General features: G+C 47.7%; 2 protein-coding genes across 2 annotated transcripts; one reads left to right on the forward strand and one right to left on the reverse strand.

The window, feature by feature from the left end:
- Positions 1–74: 74 nt before the first annotated feature.
- On the reverse strand, positions 75–7,909 carry lsm14aa (LSM14A mRNA processing body assembly factor a). The gene is made up of 10 exons (XM_068738992.1): positions 7,654–7,909; positions 6,479–6,642; positions 6,250–6,403; positions 5,395–5,721; positions 4,720–4,800; positions 4,217–4,399; positions 3,717–3,891; positions 3,582–3,620; positions 3,240–3,480; positions 75–2,914 (listed from the first exon to the last, which is right to left on the reverse strand). Exons 1-10 carry the CDS (start codon positions 7,772–7,774, stop codon positions 2,891–2,893), a joined length of 1,509 nt encoding a protein of 502 aa, XP_068595093.1. The 5' UTR covers positions 7,775–7,909; the 3' UTR covers positions 75–2,890.
- A 1,278-nt stretch (positions 7,910–9,187) lies between these two features.
- Positions 9,188–22,323, forward strand: LOC137893891 (transcription initiation factor TFIID subunit 4-like). The gene is made up of 15 exons (XM_068739344.1): positions 9,188–10,343; positions 10,653–10,819; positions 10,913–10,987; positions 11,587–11,778; positions 11,892–12,014; positions 12,101–12,190; positions 12,343–12,525; positions 12,596–12,671; positions 12,763–12,868; positions 13,643–13,812; positions 14,927–15,057; positions 15,262–15,387; positions 15,509–15,565; positions 16,118–16,240; positions 22,162–22,323. Exons 1-15 carry the CDS (start codon positions 9,188–9,190, stop codon positions 22,321–22,323), a joined length of 2,937 nt encoding a protein of 978 aa, XP_068595445.1.
- Positions 22,324–22,932: the final 609 nt, after the last annotated feature.

The raw sequence follows: 22,932 nt of genomic DNA on the forward strand, positions 1-22,932 counted from the left end.
CACCTCGACACGACTCACTTCCTGTCCCAGTTTATTCCCCCCCCCGACGAGCAGAACAGACAGACGACGCAATCTAATGAACAACAGTTTATTTGCTCTTAACAAAAATTCCCAGCCCACCGGGGCCCACCGAGGAGGAGGCCATGCTGGGCTGAAACAAACATGTTGCCGTGACTCCAGAAGCCAGAAGTGAGAACCAAGAGCACCCTGGTGGCGTCTCCACCTCCAGATGTTCCAAGTTATTGCATCAACAAACATTAAAAATAAATCATTCCTACCAAAGTAATAAAAGTACGAATGTTGTGTAGTGTTGTGTGTATTTGAACACGCCAGTCGGGGTGAAGCTTCAGGTATCCTATCCAGGTAGGATTGAGAATCTCTGTCAAACCAGTTCTCTGAAAAATTCCTTGAAAAACAAACAAACAAAAAGAGAACATCTCTGCCTTTGATAAAATACAAAACTTAAAGTCAGACGATTGATGTTTGACAAGAAAATCCCAAAACCTGCGACTCAAAAAACAGAACTTAATATACAACTTGCTCGTCTTTACAAATTGTTTTATTTTTTTTAATTTATATTTGGAGTTTTAATCTGTTTTTCTGTCTGCGTTTTCACATTTAAAGCAGCAGAGCAGAATCCTCCACCTGGTTTCAATTGAGACATCGAGTCACTTTCAAACTCCAGATTGTTGCAAAGACTCCAACATCGTTGACGTTTCATTGATGTACCGTCACCCTAAAGATCGCTCGTGTTCTCGTGGTCATTACATGTCCCGATCATTAACTATAAACACTTAAAGACAAGGTAGTCTTCCAGATGAGTCATCCTTTTATTAGGAATTCTACTAAATGCTAACAGTTATTCAGTTCACAGGATCATTGGTGGTCGACCTGCGTCTGCCTGATCGGTTCCTTTCGGAGCTGAAAGCCCTCAAGGAGCCAACTGGTTTTAGTTTTAGAAGCTCGTCTAACTAGGAAACATTAAATTAAATTTCCATTCAAATTGAAGAGCAGCAGGGTGCAACACCGACGAGCAAATGTCCGGTCTCTCTGACTCCTCTCGAGCCGTGACATCAGTGGTCGCTCTCTCGTATTAAAGCTAATAAAAAAAAAAAAAGAAATCTGCATTTCCTGAGCACATTTACATACTTTAAAGGTAGTTTTGCACGTCAAGCTGACATCTTTGCACAATACGTTTTGGCGGGGGGGGGGTGTTCTCAATGTGCCACACATGGAATTTAGGTTTCAGCTCCGTTTACAGAATGCTACAGAACAGAACTGCCTTTTTTGTGACTGTTTTGTTCTCTGAATACAATATGAGGACAGATGACCCCCCCCCCCCCCTACACACACACACACACACACACCAGAAGCAGAGTAAAGATCCGATGAGTTTTAAGTACAGATATCAGTCCGAACTCTTCATGACCTCACAGGAAGGAACATCAGAAAAGCTCGTCCCCTCGTCTGTTTGTCTGCTGGAGCTTCCATGTGCAGCGTCGTGGGATGAAGTCGGTGGCATCAAGTCGTCTTTAAAAAGGTTCGAGTGTAACAGAAGTGGTTTCTGCGTTCATGTCTCATGAAGCCGCTCGACAGAAACACACAAGTGTTTGAGTGAGATTAATGAGCAGAGAAATACAGAAGATTGAAAATGCCAAACATCAAACTGGAAAAAATATAAATAAATGAAAAGTGTTTTAATGTTTTTTTAGTGGCTTTATTCTGAAATATCCAAATTAAAATAATGACAATAAAATTAGGAGTGAACCAAGCACTCTATTGCATGCAGAAACGAACTCCTCTTCTGTTATGAAGGGAGTCCCGGTAACAATGCAGATGCACATTTTAGATCAATGTTTTTTGAAACATTTGATCGGTATCACTTTGAGAGCAGGAAGTTCCACCTTAGTGGTTCCTGTGATGTGAAGGAGGCAGAAAGAATGGAATTAAAATGTAAAACTCAAATAGCAACCTAAAACATGGCTCTTATTTCCCTCCGACGTTTTTCTTTGAGATTCTCCAAGGCGACAGAAGCTCTTCTGTTAGCAGACGACCACGAAAGTTTCCCGTTTGGAAACCGTCGACCCGGAACCAATCAGCCAGGGTGTTTCTGGCGCTCTAACACCCAACACAAAACACCTCGCCCTAATGTAGAGACCATTAAAAATATTTATTACCTTTTAACACGATAGTAACATCAAAGTAAAGCCTGCCAAACTTTAAACTTTACCTTTGGCATTGTGAACCTTCCGTACTTCTCTGCGGGGAAACTTTGCGAGTTTGAATCGATTTAAGCACCAGAGGTTGATGAGCAAAAACAAAAACCAGGAAGCTACTGACCAGTCCCAGCTAGCTTGTGGGCTGGGAGGAAAACAAGCAGTCAAGTTGCACATGTTGATAGCTCCCTATGCTAATGTTAAAATGCGACACCTGTCGTGTGTTTAACACCAGAAAACACGAGAAAATAAGGGACTGAAGCTGAGAGGCGACTTCAGGTGAAAGAATCTGAGACCAAAACAGGCGAGACCTGGGCTGTTTGATGCTGGACTTCAGTAGGACAGACTGACCCCCCCCCTGCCCAGAAAATAAAAATAACAAAATAAAGCTGGATGAGTGGAGCATCATCCAACCACAGACAGGAAATGAGCATCTCTCTGAAGCAGGACATTATTTCAGTCACTCGGAAATGATCGGTTGAAGTTTTGGACTCATTTTAAATGTTTCTCTGATAAACTTTGCGGTCGTTTCGTTGTTTCCGTCACTGTAACCGAGCAGCCAAACAACAGTGCTGGTGACAAACACACAACTAGTAAACAATCTTCATTATTTAGTCAACAAAAGAGCAACTGAAACCAATTCCAGCGTCTGACCAGTCTTCATCCTGCTGAGACTACGCAGCCACTTTGTTGTCCTTCTGGAAGAAAAGAACAAAAAAAGAAAACGTATTTGGAATTAAAATGATGATTTCAGCCATTTCCTTCTCTTTAATGGGCTTTGTAAGATGTTCTTCTAATTGTGTACGTTTTGGCAAATGTATTAATCAAAAAATACTTTCTACATTGTTCTGGCCCTGTGATGTATCTGGTGTATAAAGCTTTCCATTAACATCTCTAAATGCACCTGCAACGTGCCCGGGGTGTGACCCTTCCTCTTTTGTTCCTCATCGTGCTGAACATTAGGAAAGTGTGCATCTATAAAGCAGTCGTTTATCGGTTTAAACCATGATAATTAGATCTTACCCTGTACGCTGATAGGTCGGCGAACTCCCGCCCAGCCTGGTTTCCTCTGTACCCTCCCCTGTAGCCGCCGGCCCCCTGCGGCGGCCCGAAGGACCCCCGGCTAGCCGAACGCCCCCGGCCCCCTCGGAAGCCCATGCCACCCCGGCCGCGGTAACCGCCGCGTCCTCGGCCGTGACGAAGAGGGATGCCGAACGTCTCGGCGTTCATCCTCCTCTCCTCCGCCCAGGTCTGCCTCCGCTCTCTGCAGGAGGTGATGATGAGGAGCAATGAATAAACAATTACTGACCCCCCCCCCCAAGCAGCGCCCCCACACACATCGTACCGACACAAAGCAACGCTCACCGTGGGAACATCGAGCCTCCGGACTTCTCATTCACTTTCCTGGTGAAATGAAACATGACCTCAGTGAGAGGAGACATGGAAGGTTTGCACGCTTCAGCCTCAGCTTCAGCACCACAAACACGAACACAGACAGACCTGGTGTCATCGCAGGAGATGTTGTCAAAGAAAGACTTGGACTTGTCGTAGTAGCAGTTCGGGCCCAGCGGGTCACCCTCCTCATTGGCGTTGCCCTCACTGTTCTGCGTCTCCACGCCGGACTCAACCTTTTCCTCGCCATTCACTGCCTTCTCAGTCTTCTCCAACTTCTCATCTGAAAGTTTTTTCTCCAGTTTACGTGAAAGACTATTTTATATTATTATATTCAGTCATATTTAGCACCGTGCCGGGTTTATTCATTTCGATATGAAGTCTTTCACTAAAACGATCCTCACCCGTCAAATTAGGCGGAAAAAGGCTAAAGAGCAAACCGTGTTTTCCTATCAACCGAAAATATCCTGCTGATTGATAACGGCAACACATTTTTATATATTTCATACCTTCACCGCCAACGAGAACCAGAAGCTGAGCTTCACGCTAGTCTAAAAGTGAAAATGTGAAACTTCCGCTACCTGCCGTCGACAGAAATAAGAGCGCACCTTTCAGCTTCAGTTTGTTTTGGAACTCTCTCTCGATTTCCTCTTTGTTGAACTGGGCGTTAGCGCTCTCAAAGTCAAAGTCTTTCTCAAACTTCATGGGTCCGTCCCGACGAACGTTGAAGCGTCCTCTGCCACGATGTCCACCCCCTCGTCCACGTCGGTTAGCTGATGGTGCAGCAGGCGCTAAAAAACAAGATAAGTCATTAGAGATTGGAACTTTAAAAAAAAAAAATAGGTGTTTAGAATAACCACAAATGACATCACAGCGAGAGCACAAATCCACTATGGTAGAAGCATCCAGGCTCATGGGTCAGCCGTACAATGAACAGCCTGCTTCAGATGAACGAAATGCAGCACACGATTCAGGTGTTCACACGACAATGCTCTGAACCGGCACGTGCCCATGAACGGCGCGTACGGGCTCCAATGCCCAAAACAAACGTCTGGCAGGCATGCAGAGTCTGGATGGTTGAGGATGGTGTCAGAGCAGAGGAGGGTTTAACCTGTTGAGCGTTTACTGATATCCCTGCCTTCACCTCGAGCCTGCTCGCATTCTGGTCTGGGAGCTTTGGGGACGTCTGTGCCTGGAACAGAGTCTTTTAACGTTCCAAAACAGCATCAACAGTTAAAAAAAACCCAGCCCCGACACTACACCCCTACCTTCAAAGGAAAAGCTCCGGGACAAAACAACATCAGTGGAAAACATGAGTCTCTACGAAAATATCGAGTTTGATTTGTTAGATTTGAGACAGGAAATTAATAACAACAATAACCCCTTCCTCGCCATTTCATTTCCTCATCAGTCACTCTGCTGTGATATCAGACACAAAACAGCCAATCAGAAACCACCTCCTCCAGTTCCCCGAGTGGCCTTGAGCAGCACTGCATAAATTTAGAGTTTTATTGTTCTGAGGTTAAACTTGCTTAAGTTTACCGTAATAATATTCTGCTGCGTCACGATTCTGTAAATGAGGAGAAGAAAGAGACAATTTCCTGTCGGTAGACATCGTGGATGAGGCCGCAGAAACTGTCGTACACTCGATTCACTCGATTGCTTTCCGGTATGTCGTAAAAACACTTTGTAAACAGACAAAAAACAACAACAACAACAGACGAGTGCGGTCATAAAGTCAAACGGAACACTGAGTAAGCTTACAGATCCTGCTCTGGGGTCTTACCTGATTGGCTAAAGAGCGAGTGGGTAAGCCCTGAAGTGGGAGTCCTATCTACAGCAGAGACAGTTCGGGGTGCAGACCACCCCTGGCTGCTGCGGCCTCCTCCCCTGACAGCCTCCCCCCTCCTGGTGTCCACGCCATCCTGGTGCTGGACCTTCTGATTGCTCTGAGCAGCGGTGGAGGGTGCTGTGCGACTGTGGGTGGGGCTTTTGCGCCCCAGGCCGGGGGCCGGTGCTGTGGTGGCGGTGGTTGGAACCGACGGGGCGGCCTGAACACCTTGTTCCAGAGACGGGCTTTTCTGCAAAGGGTCCACGCCGGGGCTGCTGCGGCCTGGAGAGGCAGAGACCACGGTTAGTGGAACGTCCAAAAATAAAAAAGCAGTCCGATCAGTGCCCAGACAGGTCAACCATGATTATAAGGAAAGCAGCTGGACTCCACCCACCTTGCTCTGAGCCAATGAAAATTTGCATTTATTTAATCTAGAGGATAAAACCCTCGAGATGAAACCATCTCATTTTCAAGAAGGTCCTTAATCAGAACAAGAGAAATACAGCAGGGCAGACAATATGCAAAAAACCACTCCTTACAGAATGGACAATGGATACAGTCCAAACACAAAGCAACACTTTAACATTACAAAACGGTACAAGCTCATTCAACGCAAGGAAGAAAGCGTCAAGTACATGTTAGGAGGAAGAGAAAGCACCAACCCTTCAGAGTCACTGGTACCATGATCCAATCCCTCTTCGGTTTCTGTTGCATGACTTACGTGGTGCAGGAGCCACGGAGGGGCCCCGGACCCTTGGATATCATGCTCTAATAGCCAGAACCAATGAAACATGAAAGAATTGGACTTACCAACACCAGCTGGTCCAAACTGGGGGGATACCAGGGGACTGGTGCTGAACTGGTTATAGGAAGTAACTGGAGGCCGGTTGAAGAGTCCATAGGAACCAGAAACCTGGAAGGAAGTTGACGCAGCAGCAGACGAGGAGCAGGAACTTATGGAGGACTGAAGAGAAGAACAGACAGTTAACACTTTCAATAGTCACACCCATTCCATCCCATCATGCATCTGATGGATTACCTGGACAATAGCAGGGTCCTGAGGTAGAGTGCATGTTGGTTTGGGGGGTTCACACACAGTCAGGTCCTTGATGTCGCTGCCTCTGAAGATGATGTACTCAAAGGTGTCGTCCCGAGGTGGGACGGGCCTGTCTGTGGGTCGGTCCTCCGTGCCAAAGGAACGGACTAATCAGGAGGAGACGACTCTCAGTCAGTCGCACAAATTAAAGATTGACATGCAAGCTCACATCACTAAGTCGTTGTCTTTGAGTTCATGCTAGTCATGTTCAGATTAAGTTTCAAATTCATCTTCAAACATTCAGTTTGCAAAAAACAAGCTGTGTAGAGTCATAAGTCTATTTTCATAACTTGATTATGAGAAAACTTCAATGTTATTTTGCTGATGAGCATCAGCAATGACTGCATTAACAGGAACGCTGTTACATTTGAGCCTTTCTGTATTAATTGATATGGGCCCAGTCGTCTGCTGAAGCTTTTTCGGTATAAATACTTAGCTATATATCAATATTTATCTGCTGTCGATACGAACAATCAACAGGGCATCGTTTTGCATGTTACTCTTGTGAATGCATGCATTTATTATAATTCTTTAACGCAGAATTTGTTAGTGAGCTTTTCAAATTATTCCGATTTCTTTCCCGTCATTGAACCACTTGAGACGAGTGCGCATGCAATGACGTCAGACGTTCAACCTTCCACACACAAATACTTAAGATGCTTTGTATGCAAATTACAGGGATGAAAAACTGACCATGAAAATCACATCATCTTTTCCCTGCACGCAGGTATAAATCTCGCTAATGTTAGCTTCAAAGTCACAAAGCTGACTTTTATTGATTAAATACCATGTTAAATTTAGAAAATACTTTTCTGTTTTTTTTGCAAATACAGTCAGAGCGACGTGGCGCTGCTGCTTGCTATGTTATTTTAGCATCCCATAGTAACGTTACGTCTTGGCAAATGGTAGCTTTAAGTCACGGTAGCATAAAGTCGCCCTGCAGCCAGCTCCCAGGCTTACGTTGTCAGTTTAAATATTAAATATGTAAGCGTCAGATCGAGGTATGAAACCATCTTTTAATGCGAAATGTGAACGAACACCGCACACTCTACCAAAGAGGAGAGCGCCCATCAGCGCCAGCTAACATCAAAGCTGCATTAGCCGGCTAGCATTGTTACCTTTAGCAAGTGCGACAGTCGAGTTCTCGGTGTCGATGGTGTAAAGGATTCCTTCGTAGCGGATCTCGGCCTTCGATATGAGGCTGATTTTGCTGCCTAAATATGGCGTCCCGCCGCTCATTGTGTCTTCCTGTGCTCACAAGTCCGAAATCGAACGAGAATGGACTGTTCCTCCGGGCCGCGAAGTAAACGGAACTGATTCCACTCCGAATTTAAATGTTTTACTCTCGCCGACACAACATGGCTACCGTATCCTCCATCGAGTGTCTCTGAGCGCGAGGGCTAACGGGAAGTTGAAGTATCGCGCGGTTTCGTACGGCCGTAAGATCTAGATCTGTTCCGGATAGAATTGAAACAACACTGTGTTGACGCCAGGAAACGTTCGGGATGTTCATTAAATATATCAAATATCAGCTGTAAAAAAAAAAAAAACTCTTTCTGAATGCCCCGATTTGAAAACGTGCTAAAAACACATGATTAAAAGTCAAAGATCCTGTATTTTAATATTGTTAATGTTGATCTTCAAAAGTATTTTTGCAAAAATAATCCAGCCTGAATATGAAGAAACATTTGAAAGGCTTGAACATTTTTTCATCCAGGAATCTTTTGATGGATTAAGGGCAAATGTTTACTGTTGACTCATTCAGCACTATCATGAATCATTGCTGCCGTCAAGGACACAACCAGTTTGTTTGTTTAATGACTGAGCTTCATGGAAGTCCTTAATATTATTATTTGATTGACTTTTATCATTACATTCATGACATATGCCACACACTCACATTCAGATTAAGGAACATCTGTTGATTATTTTTACTTGAAACAGAGGAAAAAGTACACAAGAGCCTTATTTTTGCAATGCTTAAAAAGTAGAAATTTGTTTTTGAATCTGCTCCTTTCTCTAAATCCACTTCCTTTTGTTTTTTTTAAACTGTTGTTTAGTTGTTATGTGCCCAACCCTTCTGGGACATTTAATGAAAATCTGTAAATGTAGTTATCTGTAATCCTGCTACAGACAAACCAATGTCTGTGATCAGTAATAAAATTAGAAAATATCAAAATAAAATACTTCCACCAAGGTAGTTCATTGTTGCTACTATGTGCAGGCTGGGATAGGCACCAGCAACTCCTGTGACCCGCAAAGCGGAAAAACGTAAGAAAATGGATGGATGGCTGGCAGGGAATTTAATGTGCTCCTATGAATTGAAACTTTCTGGATCATCAGATCCGGATCATGAACTGAATCCAGATCAGGCTCTGATGTGTGCTAGATCTGATGGTAATATAATCGATGCAGACATTATGCATGAAGGGGTAAGATTAAATCTAGCAAGTTCTCGTAGTGAGGGAGGACACGAGAGTGGACGATGCAAAGGACAGGGTGAAGCGGAGAACATCGTTCGATGGTTCCTTTGATCCAGAAACGTCGACGCACGCAATCTACTCCTTCCATTTCTACGCCAGAAAACAACGCTGGTTCTCCGCGCATGCGCAAATTCTAAAACGCGATTTGCACAACGGTCTAACATCAAAGATGGCGGGAGCCTCCGACCCACTGGAGGACATGCTCTTCAATGAGGTGGATGAGAAGGCAGTTAGCGACTTAGTTGGCTCTCTGGAGTCGCAGCTGGGCGATAGAAAGCTTCCCGCCGCTCCGCGTTCCGACGGGAACCGGGACGGAGCTCCGGCCGGTGCCGGCCAGTTCTCAGGGAAAGTGCGCGACCAAGTCGGGTCTCTGGAGCAGCCGCAACAAGGGCATCCTAAAGCGGGGTTAAACCGGGAACCGGGCGCGAACGAGCCGCTCTCCGGTAAAACTCTCACCTCCTCTACCTCCTCGGGGGTCGCCGGGGCCGCAACAACAGTTGGGGCTTCCCCCGCCACTCTCTCCCCCGGACCGGGACCCGTAACTTTGAGCACTCAGCCCGCGGCTGCTAGCTACCAGCGGGCTGCTGCTGCCCCGGCTCCCGCCGCCGCCTCCATTGCCCCCGCGTCCGGGACGACCCGGACCGCGTCTCCCGGATTACAAAGTCTGAACGGCACCGCCGGAGCTGCGAAGTTGGTGAACTCTCCCGCTGCGCCCCCCCCGCCGGCCGGGGCCAGCTCGGTGATCAGCGCTGTCAGTCCCGGCTGCTCCTCCGTGGCTTCGCAGTCCGCTTGTCCCGGACCTCAGCCCCCGGTGGCGTCCGTGACTCTGCAGAGACACCCCAGCCCCGTGGCCCAGAACGGCGTGGAGCCTAAGAACGCGCCGCCGGTGACCCAGGGTGCTCCTCCTCTTCCTCCTCCTCCTCCTCCTCCTCCCCCCCCAGCCTCCACCTCTCAGGTCGTAAACCACAGCAACCCTCTGATGCACACTAAGATCCTGGTGCCCAGCCAACCCGCTTCTGGAAGCACGGTCATCCTGGCGAACACGCCTCCGCCGGTGGTCGTCCAGCCCGCCGCCGTCAGCCAGACTCAGACTCAGACCGGGACCGGCACCGGGATGAAGCCTGCGGTGAACGGAGTCGGCCAGCCCACGGTGACCGTGGTCAGGCCGCCGGGCGCGTCTGTCGTGGCGACCGCCATCCAGCAGCAGAGACCCGGGCTGGTGGCGAGCTCCGCTCGGGCCCCGGCGCCGCCTCAGCAGCCGCTGGCTGTCCGGCCTCAGCAGCAAGCCACCATCCAGCTGCCCCCCAGGTTCACCATGCCCCCCGGTGAGCACGCACGGGGGGGGGGGGGGGGGGGGGGTCGCGGTCGCCCGCCTCCCCAGATGCATCGGCGCCGCTTCGGTCCTGCTGGAGGAAACGCAAACCTCCGACTGGCTTTAGCGTTTTGAGAGTCTTGAAAGCAACACTTCTGGAATGTTCTTCTTCATTTAATCCCAAAATGCGCCAACGTGTTCTGATCACCAACCGCTGCCTGTCAATCAGAGTGATCAGTTTCCTGGTTGTTATTGATGACGGTGGACTTGGAAGCCTGCTTCCCGCCGGGCGAGCGCGCTAACGGAGGTTTTTCTGTCTCAGGGATGGTTCTGGTCCGGACGGAGACGGGTCAGCTGGTCATGGTCCCCCAGCAGGCTCTGGCCCAGGCTCAAGCCAAGCTGCAGCAAGGCCAAGCCGTGGCAAACATCACCCAGAGGCCCGCCACGCCGACGGCGGGCGCCACCATCCGGGTCAGCACCGCCACCACGGTGAGTCGGGCCGCGCGTCAAATCGGACAAAGCAAATCCTGTGACATCATCGCTGTCATTCCATATCTTAAGCTCTCTCCCTGCTGTCCGCAGGCGCCTCAGACCGTCTGCCTGGCCTCCCCCACTCAGGCCAGAATGGTTCAGCCCACCTCCACCACCTCAGTGCAGGTGTGTGCGTCCCGTCTCCTCCTCCTCCTCCTCCTCCTCTTCCTCTTCCTCGCCCCTTGTTATTCCCACGTTGTTGGACGTGGGAATAAAAGCTAAAACTAGAGCCGCAGATGCTCAGCGAGGGCCTGACCTTCAGCTGACCTTCAGCCTGGCGTTTCAGGGTCATTAGATTCTTGAATATCAGTTTTTTTTGACTTGGATCTGTTACAGAACAGTAATGAAATCGGCCTTAGAGGCCAACCCGATCTTCCCATGGATACGTTTCTCCCACCTGTTGCGTGGCTTTGCAGGAAAGCAGATGTTATTACGAGAATCCTGAAGAAGGGAGAACCCGATTGGGTTAACTACAGCCAATCGCTGATTTCTGTCGCCGACGCCCTCGACTGCGTTATTTCAAAACCTTCCTGAGAGTCATGTCTGGTGTCATGCAGCTAAGCTAAGCTAAGCTAAGCTATTCTTCCGTTTCTACCAACATCTTGGTCACGTAATGCCGGAGCTCACTTTGTGTTCAAGTTCTTTAGCCACGTTTAAATTCACAATGAACATCGAGGCGTGTGAGACGGCGGTTTCTGCTCCTTACGGTGTCTGTTGCTGCCCAGAAGGCCATCTCCGTGGCTCCCGTTGGCGCTGCGGTGTCGGTGAAGATGGCCGCCCCTCAGAAGACCCAGACGGTGATGTCGTCGGCTGGGACGACTGTGGTCAAGCCCGTCGGCGTTCCCTCCACGCCCTTGACCAGCATGTCGCCTGCTGCCCCCGCCGCACCGGCCAGCAGAGTGACCGTGCTGTCCCAGGTTGAGCCCCCCCCCCCCCCCTTCTTTCTATTTGACTGTACAGGAAGTACGATCTAAAAGTAATGGGATACTTGTGTGAGTACTTGTCTGACCCCGTCGACGCCCCTCGGCAGGAGATGCAGGAAAACGTGAAGAAATGCAAGAACTTCCTCGCCACGCTGATTAAGCTGGCGTCCCACAACTCGCCTTCCCCGGATACCTCTAAGAATGTGAAGTCCCTGGTGCAGGACCTGCTCGTGAGTGATGACATCACACATCACGCATCAGAGCGCACGGCTGCATTCTAATGTGTGTGTGTGTGTGTGTGTGTGCGTGTGTTCAGGATGCTAAGATTGAGCCTGAGGAGTTCACCACTCGGCTGCAGGCTGAACTAAAGTCCTCCCCTCAGCCCTACCTCATCCCCTTCCTCAAGGTACTGCCCCCCCCCCCCCACTACTGGCCACACGATCAGTATTCTAATGATAACGAGGAAGCTCCTCCTCCCCTCCTCCCTGTTTCATGGGAATCAGTTGATTAGTTTTGTCTCAAGAAGCTGAGATCGCATTTGTCCGGCGTGTTCCACAGAAAAGCCTCCCCTCCCTGCGTCAGTCTCTGCTCACCAGCCAGCAATCTCTGGTGACGGTTGCCCCCAGCACCTCCACGCCCCCCCTGCCCCCCCCCGGCTGCGCCACCACCATCAGGCCGCGGCTTCCCATCGGTCCGGCCGGCAGCACCGTCAGGCTGACCCCGCCGCTCGCCAACACTCTGGTAGGGGTCCGACTAAACTCGAGCGTCTGCACGTGGCGCGTCTCCTCCGCTGATGCGATGTCTGTTCCAGGCGGCGGGCCGAGCTGGAGTCCAGACCATTCAGACCAGGACACCTGTCGTCATCAGTCAGACCCTCAGACCACAAGGTGAGTCCGCCGTCGGCCAATAGATGGCAGCAGTACGCCGCAGCAGACATTAAATGGTTAAACGATTGAGACGAGCCGTTTGCCTCTGTAGGTACGATCATGAGGGGGCCCACAACCATCATCGGAAAAATGCCTGTTCACCTGGCAGCTCAAGCCAATCAGAAGAAACTGAGTGACCCGGGGGGCGGGACATTCAGGTGAAGTTTGGACTCGATGGCGAGCGCAAGAAAGGATGTGTAGAAGTAGAATAAGACATTTAAACAGCACTTTAAAAACAAAGGAAAGGAAACTAAATGCAAATAAAACAAAGGTGAAATAAAATAAAAGGCCAAAGAGGTCAGATCAAGGGAACCTTATTGCTTTTAAAAAACAAACACTTTGAAAACGCAAATTTGAACATGGACATTTTGTTGTGATTAGGTATTTGCTAAATCTAGAAAATCTAAAACTACTGGGCAGTGAGACTGTTCTCAGTAATCACGTCAAATGAGTGGGTTGGGAACCAGAGGGTGTTTGCTAGTGGCTGTAGAGGCGCCAGTCTACCGACAGAGCACTGCCTAGGTGCCCTTGAGCAAGGCACGGCCCCCCCACATGTAGTGGCCAACATTCAATGATATAATAAAGCTTTAGCTTTACCTCTCTCATTACCTTTCGATCTTGTTTCTTTGCTCTGACGTGAAAACGGAATAAAATGTTTTTTTCCTCGTTCGGATCGGTCAATCATTGATGTAGTTTGCAGACCGGGCCTGCAGAGGGCAGCATGTGTACACAGTGCTCAAACTGTTGCGTTGTGTGATGCGAGGCATCCCTGTTGTTTAATGAGATTGGATGTGTGTGGCTCTTTGGTTTGTTTTAAACATTCAACAAGATTAAAAGTCTACGATCAACAGATTTGACCGTCTAAATAAAATAAACTCCTGAGACGACCCGCTTTATATGACTAGCGACCTCACCTTTGCTCTCTACCTCAGAGATGATGACGACATCAATGATGTGGCGTCCATGGCCGGCGTGAACCTCAACGAGGAGAATGCCCGTATCCTGGCAACCAGCTCGGAGCTCGTGGGCACCAAGATCCGCTCCTGTAAAGACGAGTCTTTCTTGCCCACAGGCCTGCTGCACCGCCGCATCCTGGACACAGGTACCTTCACCTGTACCTGTGTGACCTGAGCATGCCCAGTGACGAGTCACGGCTGTTTCAGACGAGTCACGAACTCGTGGTGGACTTTTAGCGGAACAGTTTAACCACAAACTAAGATTCAGCCATTCTTTGCTCACTTGGCTGAACTTTCCTCAGACATCTCAGATATCTGTCAGGTGATGCGTGTTACCTATAACCTCATGGCTGACCAACTGTTCTGCCGTTTTGAAATCCTTCAGGTGAAGAGAATAAGAAAACTCTTATCTGATCTTACTCTGTGATTCAGGGCTCATCTCAGAGCTTTTCGTTCTCTTCTTTGTCGCTTATCTGGATTTAAATTTGAAATGAAAATTCTCAGGATGATCTGGAATCCGGATTCGTTTTAATAGTCATTGCAGATCCTTGTGGTTCAAAGGGAGACAGCCGAGAGGCGAACCCAGATAAGCTGCCTGCCTGGATGAGATCAAACTGACAGGTGTTGAAGAATTTAAAACGGCAGTCACACAAGATGCAAATCATATTGAAATGAAAGAATAATCTCTTCAACGTCTTTTGGCTCAAACTGAATTTTATGAAAGACTCACAGGAACAAAATCTCTGATGAAAGTTGGATTTGGAGAATTTTTTTTCCACACAAATTAAAATAGCATCATAGGGGGGGGGGGCGGAGAATCATCCCATCATCAGACGCTCGCTCCTCTGCACCTCCTGTCAGCAGACTGATCACATTCATATTCGGTCGAGAGCCAGCCTGACTCGGCACCCTCTTACTGAAAATACTTGAAGCTGATTGGCTCAACTGCAGCTCAACACATTTCAGGCAGCAGTGGCGTGCTCAGACCTGCTCCTCTGACTCAGTGTGAAGATTTAAAGAAATGAGAACTTTATTTAACAAGGCTGAATAGTTCTATAATCATTGTTTTCATTTTATATTTATGAGAATCTTGGAAGTGTTCATTTTATGCTGCGCCTTCAATGTGAGCAAAGAATCTGAATCCTCCGATTTTTTCTGAAGTGTTTTTGTTTTCTTATTTTGAACAGACTATTGTGTTTAGTTGTAAAGTAAAAGTAAAGCAGCTGATCAACCTAATAATCAATAATCTCCATTCCTCAGCAAAAAAGCTGGGAGTGACTGAGGTCCCGCTGGAGGTGGTGAACTTCATCTCCCACGCCACCCAGTCCCGTCTGCGCTCCCTGCTGGAGAAGGTTTCAGCCGTCGCACAGCACCGCACGGACGGGGGAAAGGCAAGACACACACAGACGCACCGCTACACACCATTACACACAGACACACACTGTTACACACAAAAGTAAAAGTTAGTGGCCTCCGTTTGCTCCTCCGTTGAACAGAAGATCAGCTGGGTTTGTTTACCGCTTTGCTTTCTTTCTCCTTTTCATCCCCTCCACCTCCTCCTCCTCCTCCTCCTCCTCTCACTTCCCAATCTCCAGGATGAAGAGCATCATCAACAGACGTCAGACGTTCGGTCTCAGCTTCGTTTCTTTGAGCAGCTTGAGAGAATGGAGAAGCAGAGGAAAGATGAACAGGAGAGAGAGATTCTGCTCCGAGCTGCAAAGGTACAACAAATAAACACCGTAGCGTTGCTGTCTGGCGTCTTGAGACGCGTTGAGAAGAACGGCGTGTTTCAGCCTCCACACGGGACGGATCAGTCTGACTGTTCTTTGCGTTTAATTCCAGAGTCGCGCCAGACAAGAAGATCCCGAACAGGCTCGCCTGAAACAGAAAGCTAAGGAGGTTTGTTCACACACATCCATCAGAAGAAGGACAAAGAAGAGATGAGAAGGAGAAAAGATGTAAATGAAGTTCTGTAAAGAACAGCAGCAAGGCCAGTAAACAAACACGGAGTTATATAAACAGAAAGCAGCATGTCGGGATGTGATGACAAGAAATGGAATAAAATATTCAAAGGACTAAAACCTACATGTGCATTCCACAAGCGCACATGTAGAATGATGATGATGATGATGGTGCTTCTTTGTTGTTTGGGTACAATCAGTCAAGTGCTCATCTTCATCATCATCCCCTCAGGGGGAGAGTTCAGTGTGATTGAACTGACTTCAATGCAAGACGTTTAGAATCTTAATGCGAAAGTAGAGAAGCTGCGGGTCAGCTTCTCTACTTTTGTAATTTTCTAATTGAGGTAAATCCAACTGATTAAATGCTAATCAGTTGGCAAATGATAATAAAAAGGTGACGCACCAGTGATCAATGCATCCATTATGGGACATGGGACATGCCGTTTTAGAACTGAGAGCGTCATCGTTGTCGTGATCTCGCCCTCCTCAGATGCAGCAGCAGGAGTTGGCTCAGATGCGACAGAGAGACGCCAACCTCACTGCCCTCGCCGCCATCGGACCACGAAAGAAGCGCAAGCTGGACTCGCCGGGAGGCGCCTCGACCGGCACGGAGGTAGGCGGCGATCGGGCCGAGAGCCTCTCCAGGTTCAACGTCGCATATTTATTTTGTCTTTCACAGGGAGAATGATTTTATCAGCTGTTTCTCTTACTTTCACAAAAAGATTTAAATGTTGGGCGGGGCGGGGCCAGGCTGGGTCACGAGCTCCTTTCCTTTGTGTAAAGTATTTTAAGAGCTTTTGAAAGTGTGAGGGTTCCATGGTGACCTGGGGGGGGGGGTTATTGATTTCTCTTGTATTCTTGATCAGCCGATTGGTCCGGATCTTTATCATGTTTGTGGGAGCAGAAATTCTTCGACTGCTCTGGACAGTCCTCCCCCCTGCTCTTTCTGCAGGTCACAAGAACGTCCTGTCAGCTCATCCTAAATACGAGTTTCTGAAACGTGTGAGAACGTGTGAGAACGTGTGGAGTAATGTCTTTGTAGGTTCTCAGTTATCCAGGTTGAGGTAGATCCAAACACTCCCCACGTTTATATCTTGTTCCCAATCGCCCAGATGGACCTACGGAGTCTACACCTTTGAGGATTAGAGGCTCATGAAGGTCAGAGCCCCCCCCCCCCCCCCCCAAGCCCATGTCTGATCCAGAGACTTTGACCAGTTGAATGAAGGGGGTCAGGGTCTGCCTGGAGCTTTTGTTGTGACTCCTCCTCCCTCCCGCCCTCCCAGGCTCCCATGGAGCGCAGCGCTGCAGAAATGAGCCCAGGGCTGAGTGTTCGGGGGGGTGGGTCATGCATGGCCAGAGGGTTTGCTTTGGCTCCGCCTCCACGACCGTACTCCCAATCCCCACATCCTGCCTCAAGCTTTCCCCCCAGCAGTTCCACACAGAGGCAGTGGAATGATTTGGAAGGGCGTGTTGAAGGGTCTGACAATGCGAGCTACGCGCTGGCCTGTTTGATGATGTCACTGTGGGTGTCTGATTTTGCCCACATGCATGGGGGGTGGGGGGTGGGGGGTGTCAGGGCGGTGCTTATTTTACAGTATAAATGAACCGTTTGTGGTTCCAGAGCTCAACCAACAATTGGATTCACTTCTATTTGCTTCATGTATGAAAGAGAGGACGGTTAAAATCTCGTGGTCTTGCACACATCTGGCGTTGAGGTCACACGATTCCTGGAAGTCGTCCTCTGTCTGCTTCTGGCTTTATCTCGGCAAAAACTTTTTCTACCATCACAAAGGATTTTGTGTTTTCTGAGCCCCTCCCTGGCTGCTTTTTCTATCTAATCTGCCCCCGGGCTGCAGCAGTTTGCCCTTTAGCGCCCGACTGCAGGCCTGATCAGGCTTCAAATAGTCCCACCCTCCCCCCGCCCTGCTGCACCGCCCCGGGGCTGCAGCCTGTTATGAAGACACGCTACCATCAGAAGCTTTGTTATTCCCACTGAAAGAAACGGGGAAAAAAGAACCTGCTTCACCTTTCACATTCTCCCATCAGCAGGAACCACCACACACAGAGAACCAATGAGAATAATACATCTTTATGTTTTTACCAATACATGCACTTATAGACGTCCCTATGCTCGAACAAGGTGTTCGTTATGGACACAGAAGTCCAATAACCAAACGCCACTCGGCGTTTAGATCGGGGAGGCTGTCCACCCCGCTCGCTGTCTCTGCCCACGTGAGCACAAGTCCCTCAAAAGAACACCGAGAGGGTCAACTTGCTCTGCTTGAGTCACATGAATGGCAGGAAAGACTACGAGTCCTTGGTGGATCGGCTGCATCAACAGCCGGTCGTGTTCACTAACTGAGCTGGAGAAGGCTACTGGTTAAAATGAATTATTACACGTCTGTCTGGAACCCGTAATTCTGGTTTGCTGTTATAGTACGTATGCAAACGCCTCACACCCTGTAGGAAATAACTAGTGGACTTCAGTGAAATAATGTCGTGATGTCACACAGTCCAATGGAGTCAGGATGAGTGTGGTTTTCAAAAGAAAGAAAGTCAAGTCATCCCGTGTGTTTAGATCTTTCTGCCTGATCTGGAGCATATATTTTCCCAGTTTCTGTTGAGACAAGAACGCAGCGTAACGTTCCTATTAACAGATGTGATGTAGAACTTAGACTGGTCCGTGACTCCACGACTCTGAGTCAGTGATCTGAGTCATCACAAGTTTGACAGTTCTGTTGTTGTTTTCAGACCAGCAGGAGGAATGAGTGTGGTATCAGGTGATTGTGTAATGATTGTGTCATTCACAATCAAAGTTGCGCAATTTATAAAGGTAAAGGAAATCAGGAGAAACCAGCGTGTTCTCCAACCTCTGCTTACCTGGGCAGCTAAACCTCAGTAGGTTTGAGATTCCTTTAGTCTGGTGAGGAGATGCCCACTCCAATGTGGATCAGACACCCACTCCAATGTGGAACAGACCAGGGTTATAATAGTTTTGGATTTTTAATTATAGTTTAGTTTCAGTTAGTTTTGAATTTGTTTTCTCTAATTCAGTTAGTTTTAGTTAGTTTTTAGAGTGGATTTGTTAGTTTTTATTAGTTTTAGTTTTGTTTTTATTAGTTTAATTTAGTTTTTATTAGTTTTAGTTTTTCATACTTTCAGTTATTTGTCAGATGCAGGACTAAAATATAATAAAATAATACAACTCAACAAAAGATAACATATAAAGCATTTATTCAGTAATTTTAAACAACCAACCGTAACAGCCTGCAGCATAGCTGCTAACGTGCTACAATCTCGGACCAGAGTTCAGCCACACTTTGTGATTAATAGTTAATTTGCTGATGATGATTTGCTCTCAGCGTGGACGAGCTTTCTGGCTCTTGATATCAGCGAGTCAGTATTTGGGTCCTTCAGGCAACGTTCAGGGGGAGCTGGAGGGTGTGAGCCAGACATGGATCCTCTGGAACTTGTTGTTTTCTCCATCTGGCAGGTCAAGCTCTGAGCAAAAAGAACAAACAAATGTAAAACACACAAAGAATAGTACAGTTTAATAATTATTTATGAATTAGGACTGTCTTTTGGGACTTTATGGGGTTTTATTATCAATTAAAGTTTACAACACTAATTATTGTTACATTTTATATCAGCATAAAAGGTCAACAAGACTAATGTGTTTGGGACTAGAACCACTCACCAACGTGTTCAGTGTCCTCGTCGTCCGTCTCTAATCCAATCCACGGTTCATCCAGACCATCTCCAGGTCCTCCTGGCTGAGGTGGGGCTCCATCAGGGGGGCTCCATCAGGGGGCTCCTCACTCTGGGCTTGGTTCCAAGCAGCTCGTCTTCTTCTCATGTCTCATTAATGCAGCGAGCCATGCCCCCCCCCCCCCCCAGTGTGTGGGGGGGCTCCAGTCGGTGCAGGTTAAAAGCAGCCCGTTATTGTTGTCTCCTTCGCGGTGCTAACTGCTAGCCGGGGGGCTGCTTCTGTTACGGGGGGGGCTACTCGCAGTTAGCTTTCTTGTTTCTCTCCGTCGTAATAATAAACACATCGCACATGGGGCAGAAGCGCTCGGCACTTCCTGCCGGCTTCCGTCGCTAGTGACGTCACCAACCCGATTCTCAACGAGCAGTGGCGGGAACAGCCGGACGGAGCCGCCAGCTCACGTAACTCCTCGAGCAAAATAAATCAATTTCAAAATCGATAAAAACGAAAACGAAGGGATTAGTGTCCTTAATTTTTATTAGTTTTAGTTAGTTTTGTGAACGGACAATATCGTTTTATCTTTTAATTCTAGTTTTTATTTAGTTCTAGTTAACGAAAATGTTTTTTCAATTCTAGTTTTTATTTAGTTCTAGTTAACGAAAATGTTTTTTCAATTCTAGTTTTCGTTTTTTCGTTAGTTTTCGTTAACTATAATAACCCTGGAACAGACACCCACTCCTGTGTGGATCAGACACCACTCCAATGTGGATCAGACACCCACTCCTGTGTGGATCAGACACCCACTCCTATGTGGATCAGACACCCACTCCTATGTGGATCAGACACCCACTCCTATGTGGATCAGACACCCACTCCTATGTGGATCAGACACCCACTCCTATGTGGATCAGACACCCGCTCCAGTGTGGATCAGACACCCGCTCCTATGTGGATCAGACCATTGCTGAATGGTTTATACAAAGGTTAATTCCACCAAAGGTTTTCCGATGGCCTCTAGAATTATTCTGGACTTCCTTTGGAACCAGGCCTTGGTGGACTTTGATGTCTGCTTGGGATCTTTGTCCTTTTGGAACCTCCAATGACATTTGAGCTTCATTTGTTTGGAGGTTGGATGTGAGAGATGGCATTCAGAAACACACACACTAATATCTGCTGAATTCTTTTATGGTTATTAATGACTGATAGAAAACCCAATATACATCAGCTTTATTGATAAGACTCTAACTATATGGACATATTGTGTGTCAGTATGGGGATGGTTTGTGTGTCTGCCGTTTTTGTTGTGTGTGTGTGTGTGTGTGCCTGCAGGCACATAAAGCTCTGATTGTGTTCATGTGTGGACCTGGAGCTTCATTCCTATCCTCTGCTGTCAGCTGTGCCTCCAGGCTCCTCAGGCAGCTGCAGATATCAGAACAATATGGGCTGAGCTCAGAGCAAGAGGCCGCGGGCCGGCTGCACCTTCAGCGCACCTGGAGAGACGGAACACTGTAAAATATAAAGGTTAAAAGACGGATTCATGTTGGAAGGAACCAATTGGGTTTAAATGTGATCATTAGGGAATCAAACTGCTGAGAACTTGAATGTGAGAAGATTAAACACCAGAAAGTACAAATCAAATCTTGAATGTTACTAGAAAATGGCCAAATTAAAAGCTTACATTTTGTTTCAAGGAAGGTTATACTTCATCTTCTTGACTGTAAGCAAATTCCTTTTGTGTTAGCTCCAGCAATGAGGGCTAGAGGAGGTCATGTGATCGCTGAAGTCCGACGATAACCTCAGGATCATTTCTACCTGCATTTGGATGATATTTTATTACAGACTAGATTAGATTCTGAGGATCCAGAGACAGATTCTGGATCATGTTTTCTTCTTTATATTATTAATACTAAAGATAATAATGACCCCCAGCCTCTTAATTGATTAATGATTCATGTCGATCACATATTGTTGTCAGTCCTCAACTAGCAAACTCGTGACACTTAGCATCTGCCGGCCAATCAAATTGTGTGTACCTGACTCGTAAGCCAATCACCATAAGCCATCACAATTAAAACAAACATGAACACAGTTAGTCTTGTGCTAAAGACACGTCAGAATGAAACATTAGCATGAAGTCTTCTTTCTGCGGAGTATTGACGGGAAGAAATGGGAGGCGTTCCTCCTCGAATGAGTTCTGACTGACTTCAGATAGTCTTGTGTTGCCTCGACCTCCGGCTTGTGCTCTGGAGGAAATAAAAGCTCAGTTGTTTCCACAACAGTTAGCGCTTCATAATTCAGCGTCACATGGAAACCCAGTGGAAAATGGTTTATTTCATTTCCAGCTCCAGATGACACGATTATCAGATAAAGGGGCGCTCTGCCCCATGAAAAAAAGGCTTTTCCAAATAGGGCCGTCGGTCCTTTGAGCTCGCCTCTGGCTGTTTCAGCATTCTGCGAAAAGAAGTCTCGTAAGTCATACTCACAGAATTTGTGTGTATTTAATGTTCAGCGTTGGGGAAAGTCCAGCGCCTCTAACAGCGGAGTGTTAGCATTAGCTGCAGGCTTGGGCCATTGCTTGGTCTCGGGCAGTTGACACGCACGAGACTGAAGGAGTGGTGATTTTCCTGCAGGTCTGGACTCGGTGACCGATTCCTCCACCTCCTGAGGAATTGGGGTCCTCAGGAAGTGGAAGTCGTGATGTTTTTAGTGTCCAGTTAGCATCTGCGTTCATGTGGTGCCCCATCTTGTGCCGAATCCTTATTCTTGATTCACTTTTGTTCCCTGAAGGCTGAACAACAACCGTAACGCTCATCTGTCTTCTCCCTTAGGTGGCCTCTGGTTCAGTCGCAGGCTCCTCCTCTCCCGCCTCGTCCCGCCAGCAGCTCCGTCAGCGGATCACGAGAGTTAACCTCAGGGACTTCATCTTCTGTCTGGAGCAGGACCGTGCCACAGCTCGCTCACTAACACTCTACAAGGCACTGCTGAAATAAGGAGTCCCTCCAGGAAGAGCACTCGGCCCCCTGCAGATCACAAACTGGATCACTCCACAACCACCTCCTCCAGCCATCATAACCTCAATCATAGTCTGATTTTGACCTTCAAAGTTGGCCTGAAGTATACCCACAGTTCATCTTCTGGACTCACCTGAACCCACGCCTTTTAGTTTTAGACGTTTTATGACAAGGATGTCTCATTTTTGTCTCATTCAGGCTCCAGTGTTGGACGGCACATTCAGTTTCATGATTCAATTTGCACAGAAGATTCACTGTTTGTTTCTGCAGGAGGTCACAGCAGAATGTATTCTGCTTTATTCCACACATTCTTCTTCACCAAAACCTTATGGTGACCTTACCTACAATGCAACTGGGCTGGCCGTCAGGAGCCACTAACTTTATATCATCTTTAATGGAATAGAGTAGAACTGCTGATGATGCATCCATTGTCAGCAGTTCTGATGTGTCCTATTCCGAGACTAGAACCTGTGGAGTGGAGGTGAGCTGCTGCTGACGGGATCATACCTTGGCAGGTGCCTTCGAGTGTCGTCTCTCCGAATCTCTTCACGGCTCCGTTGGGTCGAGTTCTGTCATCCGGACGGGACG

Source organism: Brachionichthys hirsutus, chromosome 5 (assembly GCF_040956055.1).
Source record: "Brachionichthys hirsutus isolate HB-005 chromosome 5, CSIRO-AGI_Bhir_v1, whole genome shotgun sequence".
Lineage (NCBI taxonomy): Eukaryota > Metazoa > Chordata > Actinopteri > Lophiiformes > Brachionichthyidae > Brachionichthys > Brachionichthys hirsutus.